Source organism: Brachionichthys hirsutus, chromosome 8, assembly GCF_040956055.1.
Source record: "Brachionichthys hirsutus isolate HB-005 chromosome 8, CSIRO-AGI_Bhir_v1, whole genome shotgun sequence".
Lineage (NCBI taxonomy): Eukaryota > Metazoa > Chordata > Actinopteri > Lophiiformes > Brachionichthyidae > Brachionichthys > Brachionichthys hirsutus.
In genome coordinates this window covers 12,543,253-12,566,192 of record NC_090904.1, presented here as the reverse complement: position 1 = coordinate 12,566,192, position 22,940 = coordinate 12,543,253, and the positions used below count along the sequence as shown (strand labels likewise).

The 22,940-nt window shown below is 44.2% G+C and overlaps 1 protein-coding gene across 1 annotated transcript in view; it reads right to left on the bottom strand.

The window, feature by feature from the left end:
* The window catches only part of LOC137898258 (cadherin-4-like), a 42,013-nt gene extending 25,663 nt beyond the window's left edge, over nucleotides 1–16,350 (bottom strand). Inside the window, exons 1-2 of the mRNA XM_068742277.1 lie at nucleotides 16,183–16,350; nucleotides 3,102–3,257 (exon numbers count right to left, since the gene is read on the bottom strand). Of these exons, the coding sequence (XP_068598378.1) occupies nucleotides 3,102–3,257; nucleotides 16,183–16,350 (324 nt within the window). The remainder of the gene's footprint in view (nucleotides 1–3,101; nucleotides 3,258–16,182) is intronic.
* Between the last annotated feature and the right edge of the window lie 6,590 nt (nucleotides 16,351–22,940).

Genomic DNA, 22,940 nt, shown 5'->3' with positions numbered 1-22,940 from the left:
ACAACTAGTCACATTCAAACACATTTACATTTAGGCATGCAACAACAGACACGGACACAAATGCATAGCTACACACAAGCAGCCAATCGAAAGAGCCCTGATTCATCCACTTAATGATGCTCAAGATGCTCGTGTTCCATTGGCTGAAGCAGACCAAATAAACAAAGAAAAAAAAAAAAACCCCAATCAGTTCTCTCAGCTGTGAACACTGCACACTGAGGCATGTGTGATATGCATGACCGCTTTAGCAGTGTGATAATAATTGTGTATATTTTGTCCCTGACTATCGATGTGTGTACTACATACTGTCTTACACTCCCGTATCTACAGTACTGCATTTATACACCCTACTACCGGTATGTCTAGGTATGTCTTTGTTGGAGGAGCTGAAAATGTGCCCTAAGGTCATCGATTGTGTGTGTGTGTGTGTGTGTGTGTGTGTGCACCACTGGGTGCAAATGCATGCCATTTATGTATTCTGAGGGGTGAACTTTAGTATGATGGGACAAAACACGCAAAATAAATACACTTAAAAAAAATCCATGACAACTTTGTACATAAATCCCTTTTCTCTCTCTGCTGAAACATCGTAGCTGGTGCTGCTTGTGCCAACGGCCCATCACAATATTAATTTGCTTCCACCAGTGAAAGCTGAAGGTCAGCATGAATGGCGCTCGACTTCCACTTTTATGAATTTTGAGCTCATTTAATGGAACTCAAAAAGACCATTTCCTCAATCTCGTTCTTTATTATTTATTAATCTTAAACTCTAGACAACAGCTTCCCCCCCCCCCCATCACATAAACAAACCTATAAAATATGTGACAGTGGATGTTAGTTTGTGTGACACTTGTATCCTTGGAATAACACCACTCAGCTGGTCCACACTGAAATACAGTCGTACCTCGCTACATCGCTATATCGCCATATCGAATTTATCACCCCCTGACAATGTACAATGATCACAATGTACAATGATTTGCCGACATTTCAGTTTCAGCCACTACCTTCTTTAATGACCAAATGATTTTCCACGCTAATCATGCTAACATGAGTCGCGCATACAGGCATACTGATACTGAACATTAAGTCAGCATTACTGCAGCTTCACTAATAATAGCAGTAACAGCAGGTTTAATTGACATTAAAGTCAAGTAAAACCAATGTTATATATAGGCCATAGCCCGATATTACTCATTTGGCTTTTTAAAGCCGTATAATATAATATAACACACTCCATTCAGACATAAATACAAACACATAAAAAGCTGTCTGCCTCAGGATGGATAGACAAGAAACTGGTTCAAGTGCACAGAAAAGAAATAGATGGGATGATAGAATCAAACCCTGCTTGCTAACCCGCATTAAAATGAATAAATCTGGGACAATAGTAAGCAGCCAAATAAGTCCTATCAATATGTCTTACTGTCAAAATTCACAAAGAAGTCCCAACAGGAGCAGCGGGTGATGGTGATCAGCGCATTATGTTGGACACACACACACACACACACACACACACAGACGCACACAGCACTGTCCCTAAAAGTCCACACGCTCATGCAAACAATCACCACACTGTTTTATTCGCTCACTTCTCCTTGTGCCCTGCTGACTCGTGGATCTGTTTGACAAAAAAAACCAAACTCGCCTACAATGCTCAGCTCGCAGATCGCTTCCTCCTGGCGCCACTCTGTCAGAAACAGCATCCTCGTCTCTATTTCCACTTCAGCCCAAAACTAATAAGCAAAGTTTAGCCTAGGAGAGGAGACCGGCGCTGACAACTTCCCGTGCAAATTGAAAGAAAGCAAACGACGGACTGCACCTGGGTAAAGCGTGGACTACACTAAATCATACATCGCACCGCAAGCAGCGTGGATCCACGGGAGACAGAATGAAGTGCCCTCAAGTCACTCTGCCACTACAAGCAGTGTCAAGTGGGAACTGTTTACTGGCCGCCTGTTCCATCCCAGGGACTGAAAACCTTGATTCTTTATTGATCCCACTTTGTAGGGTTAGCTTATGAGCTGGCGCGGAGTGAAAAGCTACAAAACAAGGTGCAGCGTTTCCTGAAGGTGCCAAAGTGAGGTAACTACTGAATGGGACGTAGGAGACAATCAAAACAAGACAATCATCTGGAGCTTTGTGTCCATCTGTCACGGCGCATAGTATGTGTGTGTGTATTTGCATCAGCGATATTAATGTGTCAGAGAGAGAGACGTTGAAGCGATCCGCTGTCCTTTATTCCACGTCTCCTGGGAGGCGGCGGCGTTTCTCTGGATAAGCTCTATCAGCAGCGGAGTCCATCCATCATACCGACAGGCGGGCCGGCGCCGTGTCTGACACCAGCGCTCACCCCGAGTGAAGGTGTTAGTCGTTGTTGATGCATATTAAAACCTGTAATACGCGCATTTGAACCAATGACCTCACACGCGTAACAAGTAGTGCACAAATTTGATTCCCGTGTGTGTGTGTGTGTGTGTCCGGAAAGTAAACCTGACAGCTGCTACACATTTTGAGTAGAACACAATTTGACATTAAACTGCACTAATTAGATTTGTTGGTCTACTCTAAAGTATGCCAACATCTGCTGACGTCTGCGGCGTTCATCTGCAGTACTAAAGATCAACCAGTTTAAGTGCTAAATGCTAACTGTGCAGCGGTCGGCCTGCACCTTTGAACAAAACATCTGTAAGGTAAACGAGGGTGTCTGAGGGCGGTGAAATAGGATGGGGCAGCAGTGCAGTGCACAGAGAAGAAGTGAGGACCACTTACAGAAAGAGATATGAGACAGGGAACAGAAAGATGCGCACACAACTAAAGGTGCACCTGCTCATTAGCCCTGATGGAAACAACACATGCAATAGTGTTCCTGCGCTCTACCTCCACGCACTTCCCCTCTTTCCTGTCCATCTTGCTCAAACTCTGTGCAGCTAAACTTCAATCTAAATGAGGGTTGAAGTGGTAGCCAAGGGATTTGTCAATTAACTGCTGCCGTCAGCAGCAATCCAAGCTCGGAGGGGTAGGTGCGAGGGTACGCAATTCTCAGGGATCAATAGATGATAAAGGGATAGGTGAAGTGCAAAAATGAATTTCTTCCTTACGTGGAAGGAGGCTCGCTCCTCTCTGTCGAGGGGCTGGGTGACAAACATGTTGCCGCTGACGGGGTCTATGTTGTAGATCCCACTCGGGGGTTGATCAGCGCCTGCTCCCGTGACGCTGTAGCGGATGCCAACGTCCTTGTCCTGATCTGAGCGGATCTGTGGACAGAACCAGAGAAACAACTTTTAAGGCTTCTTTTTTCCCCCCAAGCAACAATCGCAAAATATTCCACGCATAGTGATGGCGATTGCCAAAAACACACACATTTTGAATTAGAACCAGAAGTGTGTGAGAAGACACAATGCGTGGGATGTTGATAGATGCAGTGATAATAACATTTCACCTCAAGGTTTTTTTTCTTCTTCTTCTTATTTTTTATTTAAACTTTGAACTTCCAGGCTGAAAGTGAACATTGAAAACTCAACAATCTGCAGAGAGTTGGAACAGTTTGAATTAATTCTTCAGTTATCGGCTTGCTTCCCCTTCTCGGCAGACATTGAACTGCTGTGAGGAATATTCTAGCGGCTACCTGCCTGGATGTGAAAGCGATGTGTGTCGTTATTCTCAACGGCCTTCTTTTACAGCTCCGTTCTGACTTTCACGCCTCTGCTTTTACTTCCCATACAATTCCAAATGTGACATTTGAATAAGCTTCGCTGTGAGTGCCTCCACAGCAACAGCAATATAAAAAAAATATCAATACTTTTACTCAGCACCTCCATGACTGCAAAGACAAAAGGGAACGGGATTGCAGGTCTTCTATCTGAGAAATTGATTTTCAATGAGCGTCAAGGATTCTAATGTCACATCAAATAATGCAGCCACGTTAATGCGACTTACTCAAACCAGTGGGGTTGAATGTGTAGAAGAAAAAAAATATTTTATATTTTTTTTAGAACACGTTTTGTCCGAGTGTCTAAGAAAATTCACACATTTGTTTTCTTGAGAGGAAAGTTGAACGAGGGAATAAAGTTCACTCTCAGGTCTATAGCGTAAATATGAAGCCACAGCCAAGAGCTAGTTAGCTTAGCTTAGCATAGCAAAAAGACAGGAAACATGGGGAAACAGCAGGAGTGAGTTAAAAAAAACAATTTCCTTCAGTCCAACATTGGACAGCGATGTATAAACGCGATGCTTGAGACAGTTAGGCCGAATGCTATTCTATTTCTAGTCTAATGAATGGTGCTATTTTAATCATAACAAATTGAAAAAGGTGGAGACTCATATTCCAATAACAAAACCATTAGCACAAATTAACAGTACTGTATAGATTATTCTTATTTAATCTAATTACTGCTCACCAGCATTAATGCATTCAAGCAGTAAACTCTCTCAGCATATATTTATGATTCAGTGATGATCTGAGGATAAAATGCAGACTTGTTTTCATTTGCAGACAAAATAAACATTACTTATATGTATGTGGATTATTACAACTGTCTGACTCTTGCATAGAAGGGACACAAATGAAACTAGAAAACGACAATCAGAGATTGCAGACCCTTGCCTCCAATCGACTATTCGATCTTGTGAGACAGTAAACAGGGCTTCCGGATCAGAGGAGCCAAACCTGCTCTAGCTTGCTGCTCCGGAATGTACTACAAGAGTCCTTCTGGACTCTTTTTCCCATCATGCCATTCGTGTCCCGCCCTCTTAAAGTGACAGTTTACAGCACAGGCACGATTCCAGATGTAAAAATAATTCTAGAATCTGGATCCAGATCCGGATCAACGGATCCGGATCAACGCCATTCTCGGGGAGGACCGAGCCACGGACAGAACCTTGCTTGTGTAAAAATTTCAAGTCGATTGGGTTACTAGTTTTTGAATTATGCGCTCGGACAGACAAACAGACAGACAGACAGACAGACAGACAGACAGACATACAAACGCACCCAATTGCAATACCCTCGCCTCCTCTTCGGCGAGGGTAACAAACAAACAGAAACCTCTGTTTTTAATTCAGACCTTATCAATGTATGTTGATCCTGGAACTAAGGAAAGGAGCCTCTTTAGTTCAACGGTGATGAGCCTGCAAAAGTTTGCATTTTCTGAATATCAAAGGGCGCATCCACAGTACATGAGTATGAAGTTTTGTTAAACTACGGCGAACCTTTTCCGAGTCATGTTCCAGAAATAAATTGATGACGCACAGACTGATGGACAGGCTGATCACCAGGTCACCCGCCTCACCCTCATGCACCGCTGGGATTAAAATGATCTTTACATAGTGGCTCTTCTCACCTTAATCCCCGTATTACTCTTTGATTTTATTGAGGTATTAATTATGGATCGGTTTGATGCATCCTTAAACAGAAAACATATATTTTCTCTGATCGCACCATCATTCTGAACACATCACTGGACAGACTTTTATTATTATTAATATTTAGACTTAAGCATTTACTACGATTTCAAGTCAGGAGGGAATAATTAGAGTCAAATAGAGAAAAGGGAAAGCCTGATTCTCTCTCTCTTTCTCTCTCTCTCTCCCTCTCCCCCCCCCCCCCTTCTCCTCCTATGCAATTGTCCCGGTCTGCTGGGTTGCAGATCGTGCATGAAAATGAAATGACTTCATCCGTTCAGCAGTGACGGTGGTTTCTGCATAAAACATGTCTCTGTTTGAACATGATACCCTCTCTCTTAATTTCCAGCCCAGTCCTCCCACATCCACGGTGAAGCGCGCCGCTGCTTTCACCGCTGCAATTTTCGTCTCCACTGCTCACTTCGCCAGAGATCTGTGGAGCCTGCAGATTCAGATGTGTTGCGTAACTCTCATCAATCAGTGCACCCACTCTTCTGCGTGAAATCACTGTGGCGTGAGAATAATGCTGTAAGACAAATTGCATTTATTCACCACACCTATCATCTGCCAATCAAGGCACGGGGAAATCGTGGCACAAATAATGACATAATTTGATCATACCCCCCCCCCCCCCCCCATCATCAGTGTAATTTGCTTTGACAACAGATGTGGAGCAGGACTAATGGATTTATGCATTTCAGGAATGAGACGGTGTTGAATAAATCCGGTTTCTGTAAAGGAGACAAATGTGATGTGGACTTAAAAAAAAGGACAAGAGATGAACTGAGCTGCACCGCTGAGCGTCCCTTCCACTCGAGTCGCCGGGACATGCAAACAAAGCCGGCAACCCTGCATGTGAATAGTGAGGAGTTTGACAGGTAGGTGGAGGAGATCTCCACAGCTTGGATCAGGACGACTAGCTCAGATCAATAATTCACACAGAAAGTTCCTCCTGCCACGGCTCTGAGCTTCTTCATCCGGCTGCGTGTCCGTGTGTGTCTCGCCTCAGTGCAACTTCAAAGCAGTCGGAGGAGGCGGAGCTTCTTATAGGTCACACATCCTCTTGTTTCCAAGGCCACCGGAGACCAGATAAATAAAGAAGCATGGTTTCGCCGAGTCTTGGGAATCCCATGAATGACCACCACACAATTAAGTCATTTGGACAGAATGGTAATGATGCAAGCTGGAATTTCAATCCTCTTCTCCCCCCTCTCTCTCTCTCACTGTCTTTCTTAGTCCCTCTTACTTCACTACCTCCTGGCAGATAGAATTGCTGCTAATCATGCTCAGAACTAGCAGAGGGAGGCAGATGCAAGGGACTTAACTGGCTGTCTCTCTCTTCCAGATCAGACATCAGATAAGTGACCTATTTGTAGCTCTTTGAGAGTGATTTCCACGATTACTGACAACTGCTGGGATCCTGTGGGATGAGCCATCAGCACGGGAACAAAGATGGAGAGCGATGGAGACAGAGAGACATACAGAATGAAAGCAGCAGGGAATTGGGGAAAATGAGATGAAGAGTCGGCGTTCTGCTAATCTCATCGTGGTAACACAAGGCGCACACACAGACGGAAAGGAATGGAAACAAATACATTTTCATTTATCGAGCGTAGCGGCGGGCTGCCTAATTAGCACACTGTGAAGTTTCAGTCTGTCCAAATCTGCTTTAATTGATCCAACCCCGTATGATCGCCCTGACTGCACAAGCCCTTTGATGTTTTACTGTTTCACTACATGTCGGACTCCTTTAGCAACACTGCAAAGTGAACAAAGTGGCATTCTGGCTATGCACCGAAACGCATGCAGCTCTTTCCCTGGCAGCGATTTGCTCGCTGAAAACAACAATCATTCAACTAGGAAGTCATTAAAAGGACAGCGAGCTGCAAGCACACACGGGATCACGAGAGGCTACTGTGTGCTACGGGCTAATGTCGCACAGTAATGGCAATCTGTGGTTTACACTCTTTGATGGGCTCTTTCGTGTCTCATCTGCGCTTAATGGTTCTGGCCTATGTGTCGCAGGCCTCTGGTTTCACCTCCCTCTATCTATCTCCGTCTTTTATAGCTCTTTGACGCCACAGCCGACTCACATTGCCTTCAGGGTAAATCAAACACCCGCCCCACCCATGGGTTACATGGGATCAAGGGCACGAGAAAGAACAGAGTAACAGCAAAGCCTGGCTCACTAAAACCGGCACTATTATTTAACAGCGGTGGATCACTAACAGTTAAAAAACACCCACCTAATGCTGTGACCCTGGAAACCTATACTCCTACACATGTGGAATCATATCTTCATCATCAGTATAATTTCCCATCATGGAAGATCTGGATCAATTTAAATCAAGTTATATCTTCTTAATATTTTTAAAATAAAAGCGAAAAAAAGAAGAAGTATCCTCATCCATGCCAAGATTTAATGAAATCTTATTTGGCTCCATATCCATCACTTATCCCTGAGCACAAAGTCCATTTATGAGTTTTAGAGATAAACATACAAACAGTGATGATTATCCAACCAGCTCCAACTCCCATGAGCCGAGGTAATCAATACTTGACATCAATATAAGACGATGAATGAACACTGAATACATTTACAAACACCTTTAAATGTCAGGCTTGCATGTGAAATGGAGATTGCTAATTTAGTTTGGTACCGGAGCCGTCCCGACCGGCACTAAGCAACGACCAGTTTGACCCGGACCAGCCCATTTAGCCGACTTTGGATATAAACTAACTGTTGTAGCACTTTGTGTAGAGAAATCCTCAAAAGCCCAAATATTTCCTTTGCATCTCCAAATTTCTGATTCCCGCATTCCTCTCCCAGCACCTCCTCTCGTTTGCTGGAGGCGGGAGTAGATGAAAACTGGAGGAGTAGAGGGAAATAATAAAGCGTAACATTAAGAATTAAATAGAAGCCGTAGGGGGCAAAGCAACATGATCAGAAAAACAAGGGAATTCTAGTCTGTTAAAAGCACGACTAGAATTCCAAAACCGAGCAGAGAGCCTCTATAATATTCACCGGGACGAGATGGTCACCGCTGATGAAGGCTGATTAAATGTCGAATGGCAAATTCAAAAAATAACACGGCTGTCACACAATTCTTCTCCTACCTCTAGGGTGATTAAGTTTTAGTCCACATTGCTTATTGCCTCGCTTGTTTATTTATTGTTGTTTGTTGTGTGTACGCCGTACGTTTGACTCATTCAATTCTTTACTCAGGCCTACATTTGGTTATTTTATTCCCTCACCGTTACTTAGCAGAATGTTTATTTTTATTTTTTCATTTTTCATGATTGATCAAATCTATTTGTTTGCTGGAGTAATCTCTGGGTCCGGGTTTATTGTGGGGTTTTGCATATGGAGCATTCCCTGGGATCGGAGGCATGAAATGAAAGCACGCGAGGCTGCATCGTAGATCAAGCTGGCTTCTTCGTGGGAGATTTTCTACCTGTTGCTTGAAAGAATTCGACAGCAAAAGTGTGTTATTGTGTAGAAATTGTAAAACAATAAAACAGCACATAAGCAACTCTAGCTTTCTCACAAAACAATCGTGATCTAATATGAAACGCAAGTATCAGAACAACACTAAAACTGAATGCGTCTGTCAGGACTCCTGAGTCCTGACTGGGCTCGAGTTTTCCCATGTGTTAACGTCTCCTGGCTTTCCGGATCCTTCTCCACTTCTTTGCACACAATCAGACTCATTCCCGTCACCTGTGCTGCCGTGGCCACCTGCTGCTCATCCTTCAATCAACCGCCACTTTGCTTATACTCTGTTCAGCCGGCTGCCTCCTTCCAGATTGCTGCCTACGTTCCAGCGCTCCTGTTTCCACCTGAATATTGTGCAGAGATTCTTGCCAGATTTCCGGCTCCTGTCTGTTTGCTTTTCCCTCGTCTGGCTCGTCCGGAACTCTGCTTTAGAATAAATTACAGATTTAGACTTTCCTTTTTTTGCGATGCATTTGGGTTCTCACCCTCGATCCGGCGGCAAATTCATTCCACCGTCTTCACGTTGCAGTTATTAATTTTAAGTCGCTGCAAACAGAGGCGTCGCCCGATTGTAGCTGTCAGAATCTTCATATGTCTTCATGAAAAGATACTCGTCTGCTGGAGCTGTCACAATCAACGAAAATCAAAATCTGAAGTCGTGTCCCTCGCTGATGAAAGCGGAGGAAGGGATATCAAACGCTCGAGGAGCGGACGATCACAGAGCGGGTCCAGCTTGAGCCGTCGACCGTAACGAAGACGGCATCTGCCAAATATCTTTAACAGAAAGTGCGGACACGATGCCTCGTTTACTTACAAGCCTGATTTGCTTTTGGACCCACACATCTACTTCAGCACACACGTGACATGACAATGTGTCGTCTTGTTCCGACGGATTGGACGGAAGGATTCTGAATTGTAATTGGCCAAAATAAACAGGAAATGTGTGCTTAAAGTCAGGCCAAAGATGTGTGGATTCATTTAAAGGAGATTTAGATCTGGGTTGAAGGAATAACTGAATCCAACGAGCTCTGAAATGACCTTGACAACACAGCAGTTACTGATTGCTACATAGAATGGTGGCGCAGTGGGTAACCGTGCTGCCCCTGTAAAAAAAAATGTTAGTGCTAAAATTACAAGTCACTTAACTACATGACTCTTTATGCAAGCTGGAGCTCAGCTACGTTAGTAACATGGACTTCACTGGTCTTTATCTTTCTCTGCTTTTTCTGCTTTTTTTTAAATGAAAGTTTCTGTCAATGAGTAAACTTCTAGAAATTTCAGCTGCTATATTTGTAAAATCATTTTATACACTATTGCTTGTCACTTGAAGAACTGCTGACAAGTTGTTTATGTTTTTGGATTTCTGAACAGTTGCAGGCTTTGCCAACTTGCGGGATGATTTTCAAAGGCAGAAAATAGCACCGTCATTCCAGAATAGACTCTTGATGTTCCTGTCTTGAGCAGTTTGACTTCAGTGTCACCGGCGGGGTTAAATTATGAAGATCTGACAGCGCACTTCTGCAGCTGTCTGAACAACCGCTGTGTTAAAAAGCATTATCAAACGCATCTCGATGACAGACATCCTTGAAAATCTCCGTGTTTGATAACGTCTCATCTTCCCCTGCTGTTATACAGTATCTGTTTTCTTTGTGTTCAACACGAGGGAAAAGGCAAAACCACACGCTTTTTTAACTTCCTCTTAAATTTTGGTTTTGCATTGCTTTGATCCCTCCTGCTGTGCGCCTGTCACTCTTCAAAGCTGATGTGGCCTGCTCATGAAGGAGAAGAAGAACTCCAATAGTCTGATAGGTCATCCACACAAGCATCCGACAAAACGACGGAGGAGGAAATAGGAAGGCGGAGGATGAAAGAGAGAAATGGGCTGACTAAACGGAAACAAAATTTCCAATTATGGAAAGTTGTGGAACCTTACGTGGGTTTTTTTTAACCAGCCTTCAAACTTTCAATCATATGAAATACAATAATAACTTTAAATGGAAGTGTGGCGATTAAATAAAAAAAAAAAAAGTGGGTAAAAGCTGTCAGATTGGCGCTGCAGAGAGACGGTTGGTTTAAAACCAGTCACAGGAGATCCATTAGAAGCTGCAGAGAGCCAGGATTTAATATATCTCAAATGAGAGTCGCTGACAGTCATCGTCGTGTCTGGGTCTTGCCGTGCCGGCATGCTAGTCCGTAATGGATCTGAAAATGAATGGGAAATGAGCCGAGCTCCATGCCGCTTTAAAATATTCTTCTTCTTTTTTTTTTTTGCTGTACACATGCTTCTTTTCATTGTCAGTCTTCTCCCATTCATCTTGTTTTTTGCGCTGCCATTACAGATCGTCTCCAGTAATATCTCCTTTCACTCTACTGCCATTTCTCCCAGCGGGAATGAAGCGGCGAAAGTCCCATCAAAAACAAAAGAGCAACAGTCTCCACCCGAGGAAGGTTTTCCTTCTCTGGTACTCTGTTATTCAGGCATTATTCTCCATTTTCGATCACGGCCGCGCGAATGGGACCCTTCGAGTTCCTCGGGTGTCCTGAGGTAATGTTTCTGCGAAGTGGCTTTTGGATTTAAAGATAATAGAGTGGGGTTTTTTGTCTTGACAATTTAAGGAAACAAAGCAGGGACCTTTTGCAGGCAATGTTTTTCTCCTTCCCGTGGCAGAGCTGTTTTAATGTGAGAAGAAAAGACAATCCAGTTATAGGTGAGTGTGAAAAGAAGTGGCTTAGGAGCAAACATCTTGGAAAGCATTCTGGAAGCTGGCAGCATATAGAATAAATAACTTTCAAACAAAATTTTGGCTCTCTTTTGAAAGCCGCTATGACGTCTTTAGGATAAAGTGTGTTTTTGATCATAAAGATTACGGATTCCCTCAAATTTCCACCGGAAACCTTTTCTAATATTGCTCTCTGAAACGTAGATCCTCCAACCCGACGCTGGATGTCGCTCATTGTTATCTCGAAGAGAGAGAGAAAAAAAGCAATCAGAGGGCTTTAAATTGAATATGAACAAATGTTAATAATGAAACTTAAGAAGCGACTCGCAAAGCCAATTACGGCATTAACCATGCAAATTAAACGAGGGCTGCGAGAGTTGGGAATCCTGTTGGAATGTGGAGACGTGGTCTCTCTCTGCATTAACAATGGCATTCATTCCTGTTATTCACGGCGAGGGGAGAATAATACAGGCATTCTGTCTGCCTTAAAAAGAGCGACCTCTGCCATGAGAATGGAGGAGGCCTTCTTCAAACAGACCGCAGACCCCTGGGGAGTCTCAATTCATTAAATATCACCATTCTGCTGCTCTTCCCAATACAATGGTGACAGGTAAACTACACTACATGCTCTCCCAAGCAGAGAGAAATGTCCCACTCGATAATTAAAGCAGAGACATGGTTGGCTGCTGGAAGGCTGACTAAAGGGAAAAGCACAGTAGCGTACTGACATCGCTATAGATGGAGGGTGGGAGTTGGGGTTGGGAATGACGAGCTTTCTGCTGCTCTTGCACTTTTCCTGTACCGCCATCGTCAAATTGCGTCTTCCCATCCGAGCTTCTGCCCCATGCTCCCATCGGAGACATGCAGGCCTGACAACCTGGCCAATCAGCAGCACCCTGAGGCCAGTTGAAAGCCCTTCTGGCATGCCTAAGGCCAGCGGGGTGGGGGGTCCTACCAATCAGGTGGAGGCCAGGCTTGAAAGGAAGGGCACGCTTGGCTCAGGGACCTGCTAAGGCTGGCAATGAGAGTCCAGAGGGGAGTTTGAGTGGTAAAGGGGATGGATGTACTTCCTGCATCGGCTCAAAAAGTTCAGCCTGCCTACGGAGACGCTGACGCGGTTGTATGCTGAAACCGTCCGGCCTGTTCTCTGCTCATCGATCACTGAAGAGTTTGGGTCAGTGCCATTGAAAACGTATCGGCGCCAGCTTGACCTCCATTCAGGACTTGTAGACATCTGGAACCAAGAAAAGGGCAGGAGGCATTGCTGCAGATCGGTTTCACCCTGGACACAGGCTGTTTGATCTCCTCCCCTGCGGTAGGTGCTAGAGAGCACTTTATGTCAAAATAACCTATGTGTTCATATATTGGCCAATAAAGTTGATTCTGATTCGGAAGCGCAACGCAGCCTCATTGGCAGCACGGTCGGCAGGAGCTAGCTTAGCACCGCCAGTGTCTCCCTTGAGCCCGTCCCAAGCCTGGATATATGCAGAGCGTTATAGCAGGAATGGCATCCGACGTAAAACTTTGCCAGAATTAAACCTGCAATCAACCCGATTCGGAAAAGCCTTCCTCATCCAGTATTAATTCCTCTGCTTGTGCTCGAGCCATCGGGACTTCGTGCAGTCCTGTACCCAAGAAGGAGAGTCTGTCTTGCTACCCAGCTGGTCTCCTCTGGAGGAAACGGGACTTCATTATGAAAGGGGGGAAATATACGACTTTCCTGTTACTGTGGCTGCTTGAGCAATGAGGAACAGAGTGTGGATGGTGTCATGAGAAAAGGGAGTGAAGGGTTTCCTGATTAAAACCTGGAAAACGTGTCAACACATTCTGTTTGCTCCTTGAAGCTGAAAGTTGAACTTTGGATTTCTCAAACAGCTGCTGCACAAAGACTTGCGGCTGTAATAAATGCAGACTATTATTACGGTTAATTATTACCGCCGCCAAGGACGCAATGTTTTTTGCCAGCGTTTGTCTGTCTGTTTGTCTTTACTCAAAAGGTTCTGGATGAATCTTGATGACATTTTCAGGAAATGTTGGGAATGTTACCAGGAACAGGTGATTTGTTACCCCCGCCAAGAAGGTTATGTTTCTGATGGTGTTTAGTCTGTCTGTTTGTTTTTCTCTCTGTTTAGCATGGATTAACTGCTGGGTGGATCTTGATGAAAAAAAAATCTGAAGATGGATCTTGGTTTAACTTAGATCCCATTAATTTTTGAGAGCAATCTGGATTCCTAGAGGTCAGGAAATAAATAAAAAATAACATTGAAAACCCCATATATGGATTCAAAACAGTTACTACACATCAACTCTGATTCACTTTTACTTTTCATGGTTGGTGTATAAAGATACCAAGAACAATTCAGAAGCTTTTGATGATGATCCAGATCACCATGTGGATGGTGTAAATCCAATTATGAGGGGAATGAGCTGCTTGGTGAAGGTCTGCGCTCTCCCAGTGCTTTTTTAGTTACACATATTTTGATGGTCCTGGTTAATTGAATTAGAAAAGACACTGCTTCCAGATGCCCAAAGGAGGGTAGGTCATCTGGATGGGAAGCCCCAAGTCCAACAAGGTCCTAGGGCGGATAACCTGACCAGGAACATGTTGGAGGGATTACCGAGGAACACTGAGTCTCTCAGAGGAGAAAAATGCAAGTAAAAGTGTTTTCCATCTGCGAGCCGGACGGCAGCGCAACACACTCCTTGAAACATTTGGTTAAGTGTTAATTTTGATAAAGTTGTTCCTGCGTAATCTAGTGCACTGCTGTACATTTCATTATGCTGCCTCACAAACCACTGTTGCTGGAAACATCCACACATACACACACACACACAAAATGTATTTCAACGCACAAGAGATGTAATAAAACTGCAAACAAAGCGACCGTATCCAAAAAGCATATTATGAGCTCATTACCAGCTGTAATGAAATACGCCGTGCAATATGAGTTTGTAAATAAACTGCCGTGGTTTCATTTTGGGAACTGAGCAAACAGCTACACCCAAACACGCACGCACACACACACATCACAATATCACAGAGCCAACTAGCTTCCCCACGGATACCTATATCACATACTCGTATATTCCATCGATGGCACGGTAAACAGAATAAAAAGAATATCACAAGCCATATAATTTGCATATTTCTAAAAGGAAGCGTCAAGTTTTCTTCTGCCAAAGTGCAGAAAGTAAAGTAGAATGTCAGGATAACAGAATCATTTGTTGTTGTTTGTGTGCTTCTGTTTGCTTCTGATAAAAAGAAATCCCTCTAAATGAGGGCCCCCCAGCCGTCCTGTCTCTGACACACTCGGTGTACGGTATTATTTTATCGATGATCGCTACTTTAATGGGCTATTTAAAATAATGAGGTGAAACAAATCATGGCGAGGCGCACTCTAATATTCCGTTTCACCTCCTCACCTTAAGACCTCGGTACCTCTACGAGGACACGAATGTGTGATAAAGACTACATATCATTACAGTTTCATTGCCTCCGTGGAAACGAATGCGTGCTGTGCCGAAAAGGAAGCATTAACTTCTACATTTCTCTTAAGCCTTTCCCTCGGCTGTAGAATCGCATAATATTAAAACAACCCACGACAATGTGCTCAATTATTTCCAGCTCGTGTTGTCCGTGTTCCCGTCCTAACTGTGTGTCAAAGACGGCACCGGTGTAGGTGCTGCAGGAGACGTTTGAGATGAGAGTGCCACAAATGGCCTGAAACTAATGTTGGCCTCCCTCACCCATGCAAATGTTGCCATTTTTTTGGTATTATTATTTTTCCCGTTTCCACCCTCAGCCCGTCCTCCTTTCCATCGCCCGCTCTCGCTGCTTTCTGGAGGGAAACATTCACTGCTTTCCCTCAATGGTATTTAACTCGACTAATTCTCATTTCCACTCCACTTAAATCTGTCATGTCAAGCAATTTCTCAGCGAGGGCTCTGAGGCATATTCCATTTCCAACAATGGCAAATCAATTGGCATCAAAGCTGCACCACTTGTGGTCGTCCCTGATGGATTTACATGTCACGTATACAGTACATCTATGCTGTATATACTGTGTGTGTGTGTGTGTGGGTATCAGACTTCAATAGAACTTAAGTTTTTGATTTCGTAAAGGTTGAAAACGGTTCACTTCATTTCGAACCAAATCAATTTATTTGCTTTCAAAAGTATACTTAAAAGAAATTAGGGATTTGTTTTGGCTCTCTAAACTCACAAAAATATGGAAGTCAACCATTTAGATGTGTTGGTATCTAGGAAGAAAGGTAGTGCAATGTGCGAAATAGTCCCCCGACTACATGAACAGAAGCTAAAACGCCACAGGAAAAGAATAATCCCAAATATTCCCAAGATGTATTCCACTGAAACGGAGCATAAAGTGTGTTTTATGTGATTTCTGACAATAACAGCACTTTGTCTGCTTGGCGTTGACTCCCTTGGTCCCACTGTGATTGAAAGAGATGCCATTATTGTGTGTGTGTGTGTGTTTATTGTATACGGCATTACATATCAGAAAAAGACTGTGTTTTACAGAAATCAAATAAAGTGTGACTCACTCTGACAAGCATGTGTGGGAAAGGTCCCCTGGAGTTTTCAGGCACATTGACAGGCGGGATGACCCAATCTCTCTTCTGTCGCCTCAGCCCATTGGCAGAAGAGCTCCTCTGATGTTTTCGAGAAAACCTGATAACTCTGGGTTGGGAGTCCCAGACCCTTGACAGCATTTCTTCGATGCCAGCCTGAAAGGAAAAACACATCACACTGAACAACTTGCTCGTGTTATCATCTGAAGAACGCTGTTTTGCAACATCAGGTGGGGAAATAAATCTACAAAATGCTATGAAATGACAAGCGTTCTCCTCTGCTGAAATTGAAACTAAAACACTGGGTTGAGATTAGGATAAACCGACGTTGAGAGGGGCGAATGCAAGGAAATGAAAACCTTTTCCTGAATGCTGCTGCTGCATCCAATTTCATGAAAAAACAGTTATCCTACAGAAATCCTTGGCTTCTGTGGAAGAAAGTCAGACCTCGCCGGCGTATATGGCTGGGTTTTTATTATTTTTTTAAATCCACTGAGGTGTTGTGCTTTGTCTGCATTCCTGCACAGCATCATCCCATCCCTGCCCTCTCTGTACCGGCTGATGATGATGATTTAAGGCTTTGCCTTGACAGGGGACCATCGTCAAAAAAGCAGATAATGATGAAATGACAGTGTAATAACAGGGGGAGCAGCAGCATGGTGGAGCAGTGGGTTGCGCTGTTGCCTCACAGCAAGAAGGTCACAGGTTCAAATCCAACTCGGGGCCTTTCTGTGAGGAGCTTGCATGTTCTCCCCACGTCGGCGTGGGTTCTCTCCGGGTTCTCCGGCTTCCTCACCCACCACCAAAAGCATGCAACTTAGAATTGGTTACGCTAAATCATCCAACGGGACCCCGCCCTGGAGTTATATCCACTCGGATCACCCCAGCTGAGCTACTCTAATTAAAAAATATTATTAATATTATATGAACGGATCATAGCGTGTGCTGCGTCGTGTTTCTGAGGCTACGCTAGCGGAAGCACCACAGCATTATGGGTAACTCGTGCAGGACTGTACGGGGTGTACAAACAAGCCCTCCAGCTCCAGCTGCAGAAAGAAGATTGTGTTATTACTCATCTCGCCTGGTGAAACGAGGGTTAGAAGGGTGTTTGAAAGACTCGTGTTTTCTCCTGATCCTCTGCGGTGTCCTCCTGTGTAAAATAGTTGTTTTGCTGTAATCTACATAATCCTATTGTTGTCTCTATGCCTGCCCCCCAACTCGTGTGAACACACAAATAAACACATGCATTCGTTCACTTTCTGGCGGTGTGCAGCTGTCACCTGAGGCGGTGTGGAAATCCTCCTGCTCATCATACCTTCCAAACACACAAAGGGAACCGACGTGCGAGTTGCCAGGCGGATAGTTCATCCCAATGACATGCAGGCTGGAACCTACGCCTGAGAACGCACTTTGGCTTTACCTCCACACACTCACAGCTCACACACTGCTCGCTCCGGTCCTCCGGGGGGGGGGGGGGGGTGACGTAGAGGGAGCGGGATGACCGGGAGGATGGTTAGAGGACGGAAAGACAAACGAGGGGGACCAGATGTGTTTCCCAGATAGCACAACTCTCATCCCAGCACCGCTCATCCAAAACACTCACAGGTACAAACGCCCCCCCCCCCCCCCCCCTCCACACGCTGGAGGACAGCATGGGTGTTTGAGCGCTGAAAACAAACAAATAAGAAGGGGAATAAACAAACAACATGCCACAGAGGACAGAGCACGCAACCGTCTCGTCCAGATGACAATAAATCATCAGGCCGTCTATGTTTTACTGGGCTGGTTTCTAACACGCGTGATGTCGCCCCCATCTACACCCAATCAATGTGCTCCCAGCACGATAACGTCCTTATCTGCCTCCCAGAAAAGACACAATGGAAACACAATGAATAGTCGCTCTGTGCACAAATCCACCCGATGACGAAGGCGTGCGCATCAGGCCCGAAGATAACCAGGCCGAGCGATCCGATTGGTCGAATAGAAACGAGCATCAGCAACAACAGGAATCCACATGGAAACAACTAGACTGAGTTTAAACATCAATAAATATCGTTAGAATAGTTCTCATTAAATGACCATGAAAACTCAGACTTGGAATCTTTACTAATATGATATTTTAAAAAACAAGACAAAACAGCATTTTCTGGTCGATGATTTTCCTTCATGGCTTGCCCCATGCCATCCAATAAAACAGGACATAATGCTCTTTGTAAATATTGGGACGCTGTCTTAAGATCAGCTCAAGTACAGCGTCATGGTAGGAAAGACGCAGGAGGTGAAGTTCCAACAGACCATCATGTCTGCGTTCCCCGTAAAAGGCTATAAATCAACTCACAGATTCTGTTTTACGGTGGAAAATGACATGAAGTCTAATTGGCCGCTTTATAATGAATCACATAAGTAATGTGATGCGAGACTAGTTTGAGTAGAAACTGGAAACCGACAAATACGAGTGTTGTGGCTCATTAATTTCTCATCAACTGTTAACTGTTAATGTGTTCGACTATTGTTTAATTAAAATTCACATCATTTGTAACCCGACTTGTGCACATCCAACCGGCTCTCCATGGGTCGCTAGGAAGCTACGTGGCTACGAGAGCTTGGGGATTGTGGGATGTGGAGTTTGTGGACGTTCGGTGTGTTCAGCGATTCCTGCATTGGCATATGGGAACTCGTGTGTGTGTGTGTGTGTGTGTGTGTGTGTGTGTTCCTCGGTGTAAGTATGTGTGCACACATATGTGTTGCTGCATGAATGCATGACAAGGAATCTGTTAGCGCATCTCTGAAACCCTCAGGCAGCCAGGGCCAGCTGGCGTCCCTCTGCTCCCAGGCAGCTTGCACACTGCCCGGGCATTTTCCAGGCCCGCCGCCCCCGAGCCCTGGAGCCGACATCTGGAGGTTATCAGCGCAGCAAACATGGACAATGCAATCAGACTGGGTGCTCATTGCCTATTGTTCAGAGCGAGCCTGAAACATTTGATTCGGGCCGTCGTCATTTTATATCTGCAGCAGTTTCCTTTGTTATTTGACATTAAACTCGTGTCCTTTTCGTATAAAAAAATTCTCCCAGAAAATTAAACGGAATGAAAACCTTTTAGTTTATATGGGAAGTAGAAATTTAAATTTTAATAGCTGCTCTTTGCCGGCAGAGACTTGCTGCTTTCCAGCGTGGACTGTAAACACAATCTGAATGTGATCTCAAAGTGATAGCCCCCAAATCCTATCCTGATGGGGTTGCTTTTCTATAGCCGTTAGGCCTCCAGGGGCCCCATGTTCCACCCTACTGCCGGCCTTCGCTTTAATCTACCTTGAACAGGTGAGGCTGTTTGGGGAGAGTGTGGTCAAAATGCAAATTAAGTAAGCACTAAAACCCGCCTCGGGAACCGGTCGACTCCAAATCCAGTGGTGCGTAACTGATGGGCTCCAAGCTGGTGGAGAAGGCAAACCAACGTCCCATGAAATCAGCACGAGTTGGAGAGCACTCAACGAGAGGCCCTACCTGTGTGAGGTGTGATAGCCCGAGTGCACAAACAAAGCACAAGAGGCACTCGGGGCCAAAGATGCTCTACGCTTCAGTTGCTGTTATTGTACAGCAGAAAATTAAATGCGGAAATTAGCGGGCTAATCATGGAACATATTGCAAGTATGGTCATTTCGGTTAGTGACACATCACAGGGAGAAACTCCACCAGTTATTTGGAGCAAATCAAAGCAAACGCATCCGTTAACACAGCGTCTGGCTTCACATATTACCTGTGGCTACACAAGGTAGCGTTAGTTTAGAGATAAACTAATAACTAGTTACCTCCGCCCAGGCCGGGGTTAAGTGATCGCCGGCGCTGGTTTCTTAGTCTGTCTGTTAGCAACATAACTCAAAAAGTTACAGATGGACATTGATGAATTGTTATCCAGAAGAGATCCTGGATTCTGGATCACTTTGACATTTTCATTAACATTGCAGTCAATGGAGCTTCAAAATGTGTTTCTCAATATCTCGGAGGATTATTGATTGATATTTATGGCATTTGACACAGTCATGCCGGGTTGGGGGGGGGCCCTCTATGTCACCACCGAATTTCATCTGGATCGGAGATCAGTTAAAATACACATCAAGTCCGATTCACGTTTACGTTTCATGGTTGGTGTATAAAGAATAATTTAGAACCTTTTGATGATGATCCAGATCACCATGTGGACGGTGTAAATCCAATTAGGAGGGGAATGAGCTGCTTGGCGGAGGTCTGTGCTCTCTGAGAGCTTTTCTAGTTTGTTAGTTAATTACAGCATCTCAGTTAATGAGAAATTTACTTTTTATTGTGTGCTGATTTGTGTGTGTTGGCGTGGGGGGAGTGAATGATCTTGTAATTTCTCCGACTCTTCGTCAAGATGGTGGCTCTCGGATTACGTCAGCAAACTGGACAGGTAGCCGAATCCATCGACTCGTCGACTTCTAGTTCTATCGCTCTTCCCTCCAGAGATGTGATGAATCGTTCTCTGTGTGGTCGAACGGTGGCCGTCCATCATGATGCCAGCTGGTTAGCAGGAGTTAATTAATGAGCTTGTTAGTTAATGATGATTCATCCATCCAACGTCAGGCGTACATGAAAGCTGACTGATCAAACGCAAAGATGAAATAAATAAGGTGTATCTAATCGTGACTTCACTTTTAATCAAGTTTGACGGGAGAGACGAGGACAGGACCGCTTCCATTGCACAATAACATGGTTTTAAAACTGTTATCAACAAATGTCTTAAATTGAGGATATTTTTTTAGGGGGCATCAGCTCAATTTTTGGACCTCGTGTATTTCTGATAGTCTGTGTAAGGAGAAGAGATGCTAGTGGCTAGTAGGCTAAAATAAAATTAATGGATTAACTGATTAAAAATAAAATAATAATCAGAATGCTTGCAATCCTGCCAAGATGGGAGACTCCTGCACATGTCTACTAGCATGCTGGACTCATAGTCCACCAATCCACAAAGCTCAATGCAAATTATTTGAATAGTTTTTGCAAAAGTAGGGAATAAACTGAAAAACATCCTTAAAAAATCCACTCGCTGTTCCAGATCTATTCTAAATTATGTGTTGTTTTTACCTGATTCTGCGAACAAACACATTTCCTGACTCAAATGAAAAAGGTTCATGGTGGGGGGTACATTTAAATGCCTTCTACTGGATTATTCATGCGATTGTTCAAGCACACAAGCTCTCAGCCTGAAGGAAGATCATCAGCCTCATCCTCTATTTCATGTGGTTTTACTAATATTGACCTATCGTGTTAATAGATAGATAAAAAAAAACTAAAAATCAATTAAATGTTTTCCCATTTTTGCTCCTATATGACTTCACCATAGTGTTCTCATCACTGTAATTGTATGGTTGCGCTCTTAATGGAGCGAGAGTTCATTTGATTTCTCCTCAGGGCATTTCTGGATACTGGATTAAATTCTCCTGAAGCACCTGTACTGCTCTGTACATGTAATTCTTTTAAAATGCCCATGTTATTACAGGAAACGTATTTATTTCCTGTTCGCTTATTGAATCTGTCTCTCACTCCACGATGTAAGGAACATAATTATGAACCAAAACTGCATCACCTGGACCTCGCAGACTCTGCCAGAGTGGAACGTTAGTTCAATCAATGTTTATTTCCCTTTCTTATGAGTGGGCAGAATTTTAATCCCCAGTCTGCAATTGCTTTAGCAACATGCATCTTTTCTTCTTTATTTATTTTTTATTATCATGATTAGAGCCATGACTGATCATTAAACCCCTCTGGTGTTCAACAAGTAGATGAGGAAACATGATTCTGGGTTCAGTGGTGGAAACGTGTAGCCAAGCAGAAAATAAGTAAAAAATGCATATTAAAGTCTAACTCAGTAAAGATTGACTCGGGGACAAATGCTGCAAATTCTAAATTCTTAGACGTTCTAAACTAATAAAAAATGTTTCCTACATTGGTTGGCTATCAGTGCCCCCTTTATTTATTCATTTATATATTCCAGAATCTTTCCTTCCTCCTTACCTTTGTCAGAGATAAAGGATGAGGATGTCCCGCCAGGGCCAGTTTAACCGTCGTCTCCCAGATGTGTGGGTCGTGGAGTCCTTTGGCCGTCACCATGAACTGGACGGGCTCCGACAGGTTCGCCACCTCCTGCCCGGCGTACACCGTTCCATCAGGCCTCACACTGAAGTTGGGGTCGTTGCTGATGAAGCCCACGTCTCTGCTGCGCTGGCAATTCTCAAACCTCACTGCAGAGACAGACGGAAAGGGGAACGGAGGTACAGAATCAGAGGGCTGCATGGTGAGATTTACCCCACAAACCGCTCGCGATTCCTCGACACATTAGGCAGGTGTTAAGATGAACCCGACTCCATCGAGACATGTCTTGAATTGGAATATCTCACTTTCCCTGCTGTCCCTTTTGATTCCCTGCCGAAACGTGGTCCGCAAAAAAAAACTGGAACCGGAATGCACAGGAGGGAATGTAATTCTTTTTCATAACATTCTTTTCCCAAACTAGACAGAGAGCGATGTCAAACCAGCATTTCCCTCGGTTCCTCTGGAGAAAACACGAGGAGAAGCTTTCATGCACGTTGGGCCGACTGGGTCGATTGTGTTCCGTGTTCTGTTGCCAAACGCACGAAGCTCACTGTTGAATAAAATTTGGGGGGATCTGCTCGACCGAGACAAAAGAAGAAGGCTGTGAGGATTATGTCTGCACACA